Source organism: Callospermophilus lateralis, chromosome 7, assembly GCF_048772815.1.
Source record: "Callospermophilus lateralis isolate mCalLat2 chromosome 7, mCalLat2.hap1, whole genome shotgun sequence".
NCBI classification, from domain to species: domain Eukaryota; kingdom Metazoa; phylum Chordata; class Mammalia; order Rodentia; family Sciuridae; genus Callospermophilus; species Callospermophilus lateralis.
In genome coordinates, this window is record NC_135311.1 from 131,949,951 (window position 1) to 131,954,005 (window position 4,055).

Below are 4,055 nucleotides of genomic sequence, written 5' to 3' on the forward strand. Positions count from 1 at the left end.
TAGGGTAGGGGCTACGGGTCTCAAAAGCCCAAACAAGACGTCAAGAGAGCCATCAGGCCCTGAGGGTTCTGGGCCCCCGTAGTCGTCTGACAAGTTCATGCCAGTTTAAAGATGCGTCATGGCACTCCTCGCCATCTCTGCGTGATTTTTCCACAGCGGCAGGGGTCTGTCTCCAGGTTTGAGTCTCGCGGGCTCCTTCTTCACAGCTCATGCACACAGCTCTGGGGATATAGAGTGGCTAATAGAGCTGAGGTGCAATTCCAGACTTGGCCAGTAGGAGGCTGTCATCTAACAGTCAATCTATTGAACTGTCCTAGGCCAGAATGAATGACACATAGTAATCCTGACTGTCGGCTTCCTGTGCACCGGGGGCTTACTCTGTATTTCTGGCATCATCTACAAACTGGCGGAGCCTCTTCCCAGGTGGCCAGACCATGGGCAAGGTGTCCAAGACTCGCCCTCGCTCCCTCCCCTCTCCTTCCCTCCCCACGAGGTCCACAGGCAAGACCTTCTGAGGTTCAGCCCAAAGGTCTCGAGAACTCAGAGGGAGTGACCCTGTAGGTCACACAACTTTACTGGCTCTCCCAGTCCCCCGCAGAGTCCGGTCCCTTCACTCCGTCTTTGGAAAGTTCGGGATGCTCCTATTGCTAAGACAACGTCTCTGGCCTTCACACAGGTTTGGGGCCGCTCCGTCCACCCTGGGCTGAGCAGGCAGCGCGGCCCTTCACAATGCCCTGCTTTTCCCTTCTGAAGGGACTGGAGCCCAGCCCTGGCGGGGCCTGTGTAAATCTATTCACTTCTTTCCAAACCGGGCTCTGAGGCTCATTCACGGGGCGGGGGAGGGGAGCTGCTTGTGGCTAGAAAACAAACAGCAGCAGGGGGGCAGCTCTGCTGGCCAGGGGCAGGGGCAGGCTGGGCCAGAGCAGGGGCCGCAGGAGGGTCCAGCTGGGGCAGGAGGCAGGAGCTCCTTGCTGCTTTTCTGCGGCCCGGGCGGGGACCCTGGCTCCCGGAGCCCTGTCCAGTCGGCCCTTATCTCTCTGCCTTCAGCTGGATCCTGGGGAACAGAGGGGGACCAGGGAGGGACGCCAGAGTGGCATCAGGAGAGAGAAGGTGGCGGCCTGGAGCCACTTCCTGGAATCTCCTTCCGTCCTCTGGCCCCTGCTCTCCGTCACAGGCAGGGCACGTGGGCTCCCCGTCCCAGGGAGAGTCGCCCACCCCCTCGACCAGTTACAGAATTAAAAGGGCCCAGGCTTTTGGCTCTGGCGAGTGATTTGCATGTGATTTGCATACATCTGCATACCCCCACTCTGGAGGCCCTCAGTCAAAGGATGTGAAGTGAAATAAAATAAATTAATTAGAGCAGCCTACCATAGCCTGGCCTGCAGGGCCCGACGCCCGTAAGAGCTGTAACTGATTCTTCAAGCAGTGACGGCCACCGCAGGCGGGGGTTCAGAGGCCCGGACGGTGCCCAGGACCAGGGACAGGGCGGAGAGGAAGAGGCAAGTCCGTCCAGCCCAGGAGCTGGGCTGCTTCCTCCTCCCTCCCCCTCCCCCACCCCAGGGAGCCTCCTGGTTTCCTACATGGGGACCCAGCCAGGACCTGGCGCTGTCCCTTGTCTGGCAGCTGCCACCGAGTGTGGCGGTGACACTGGATTTCCACCCAGAGTGCAGACAGCTGCTTCAAGGTGACGGAGGGCAGTGGGCACCCCCTGCCACCTTCACCCCCTGGAGCTCTCCTTCTTTCCACGCCCCCTTCCCCATCCCTTCTAGGGGGGCGGAGGCGGGGCACGGTTCCAGGGTCCTGGCAGTGAGCTGGAGCTAATCTGTCCCAGTGCCTCTGCCAGGTGCTAATGAGATGCTCGCAGCCTGTGTCAGCCAAGCAGTCCCCACAGCCTGTAAACACGCCTCTTGGTGATTCAGTTCAGGGCCTCCTTCACACAGGCCTTGGCTCTCCCAGGCCCACTCATCTGTCCAGGAGGCCACCTCCTGCAAGACCAGGCTCCTGTGGGGTGCCTGGTGTCAGGGCTGCGCCTGTGGGGACCCCATGGAGAGCGCTGGAGCCGACCCAGAGCAGGGACGGCGAGGAGGCTGCGATGGAGCAGAGACCCGGCCAACAGCCCAGCACTCACCCGTAAATGATGAGCCCAAGAAGAAAAATGCAAGAAAGAACGGCGAGGACGGGCTGGCCCCGCGCAAGGCTGGACCGAGAGCCAGGTGGAGGGGAGGACAGAGTTCTTAGCTGAGACCAGGAGTGGCCAGGTGCCCGGGGTTCCCTCCTTATCCATGTGCAGAGAGGGTGACCCAGCTGGCCAATGTTACAACAGTGTGGTCTTAGACCAGAGTTTGTGACCACAGTCCCAGAGCCAGATCAGCCGGCACCCTGTTCCTGTCCGGCCTGAGAGCTAAGAACAGCTTGGACCCTTTAGAACAGTTGAGAAAGAAGTTAGAAGAGGAATATTTTGCAACATGTGAAAATCGTACAAAATTCAAGTTTTGGTGCCCATGCACGATGTCCCCCTGGGACCACAGCGGTACCCACTCACGTACACGCTATCTGAGGCGGTTTTCACAGCACAAGAGTAGAGGGAGAGGTTTAGACAGAGACCACGTGGTGGGCAGAGAGGGAGGCATTTACTCTCTGGGTCTTACTGAAACAGGCTGCCCACCAGTCCTAGCTGATGGAAGGGGAGTTCTGAGTGGCACCCCCGCTGTGCACACCTGAGCATGACGCAGAGGAGCATCATGTGCCTCTGTACCTTCTCCAGAGCCCAGCCCCAGCCCCTTCGTGGCAGAGGAGAGCATCCTGGGTGCCCCACCCAGACCCACAAAGATTGTAAAGGCCCCCAGTGTCCAAGGCCAGGAGCTCTTCTTCCTGTTACTGATGAGCCCTGCTCATCTCTGACCGCTTCCCTTCTCAGACCTAAATCCATGGTGCCAGACACCAGACTGGTCCTGCATGTAATGGGATTAGATGGCAGATTATCTCTGTAATGTGATTTTAAAGAGGACAGGGAGCCTTCTCCTTCCCTCTCCCTTGCCAAGAACATTACCCCAAGCCTCTTACTTGGAATCCCACCATAATGGTTCCTTAGTTGTGCCCTGGCACCAGGACCCACCGTGTTATCAGTAACTTCGAAGTGGGTACTAGTGGGGCTTCCTCAGAGAGGGGACCTTTTAGGGACACAAAGGAGGCCAGAATGAGATGGATCCCGAGAGCACAGCAGAAGTTTGGGCAAGTGGTCTTTGAGGAGCGTGTCACACCTGATGGGGACCTGGCAGAGGGCCGGGACCACTCCAGGCCAGGGCAGAGCCGAGAACATAGCGACACCTGAGAGAGTATTGGGGGCTCCAAGGGCTGCGGTCAGCCCCGGCACGGCAAGGACAGCAGTGACCACTTACCCGGTACCATACGATCTCGCGCATGCGACCGTCCGTCTTGAAATTGCACTTCAAGGTCACCGCATCCCCCGCCACCACAGGGGGCAGAGGCTCAATGTTCACGGTCAGGTAGCCTGCAGAGGGAAGGAGAAGAGGCGGTGAGTAGGGAGTGGACCAGGGCTGACCCCGCCCGTGGGGAGAGGGAGCGGGAGGGGCAGAGGCCCTTGACAACCGTGGACAGCGAGGGACCCTGCCTCTCATCCACGTCTCCCCATCGGCCACCTCCAGGCCCCCGAGGGCTCCAAACCAAAATCACGTCTACTTGGGATGATTTTATGCCCAAAGGTAGGACCTGCTGGCCCCTGCAGATTGCCTCAGTGCGTGTCAACGAGCCGCCCCAGAGAAAGAGCTCCGTCCGTGCTGCCCCTTGGCCCGCACGTGGGGTCCCTTCATCCCTCGCCACCCTCTGCAACCAGGTCCTGAGCCACATGAGGACCCCTGTGCCTGGCCTCATAGTGCACGTGCCCCATCACAGTCCCGGGGAGAGAGCCCTGGAGGCCAACGCTGGCCTCCTTAACACCCCCCCGCCCATTGTGCGCACCCCAACTCCCGAGGGAGGGCAAGGCAGGTCCAGCCCCTCCCACAGAGGAGACGGTGACTACAGGTGGCCGCCTAGAA

The 4,055-nt window shown here is 59.8% G+C and overlaps 1 protein-coding gene across 1 annotated transcript in view; it reads right to left on the reverse strand.

The window, feature by feature from the left end:
* The window catches only part of Igsf21 (immunoglobin superfamily member 21), a 112,884-nt gene extending 109,476 nt beyond the window's left edge, over positions 1–3,408 (reverse strand). The window contains exon 1 of the mRNA XM_077110088.1: positions 3,399–3,408. Within this exon, the coding sequence (XP_076966203.1) occupies positions 3,399–3,408 (10 nt within the window). The remainder of the gene's footprint in view (positions 1–3,398) is intronic.
* Between the last annotated feature and the right edge of the window lie 647 nt (positions 3,409–4,055).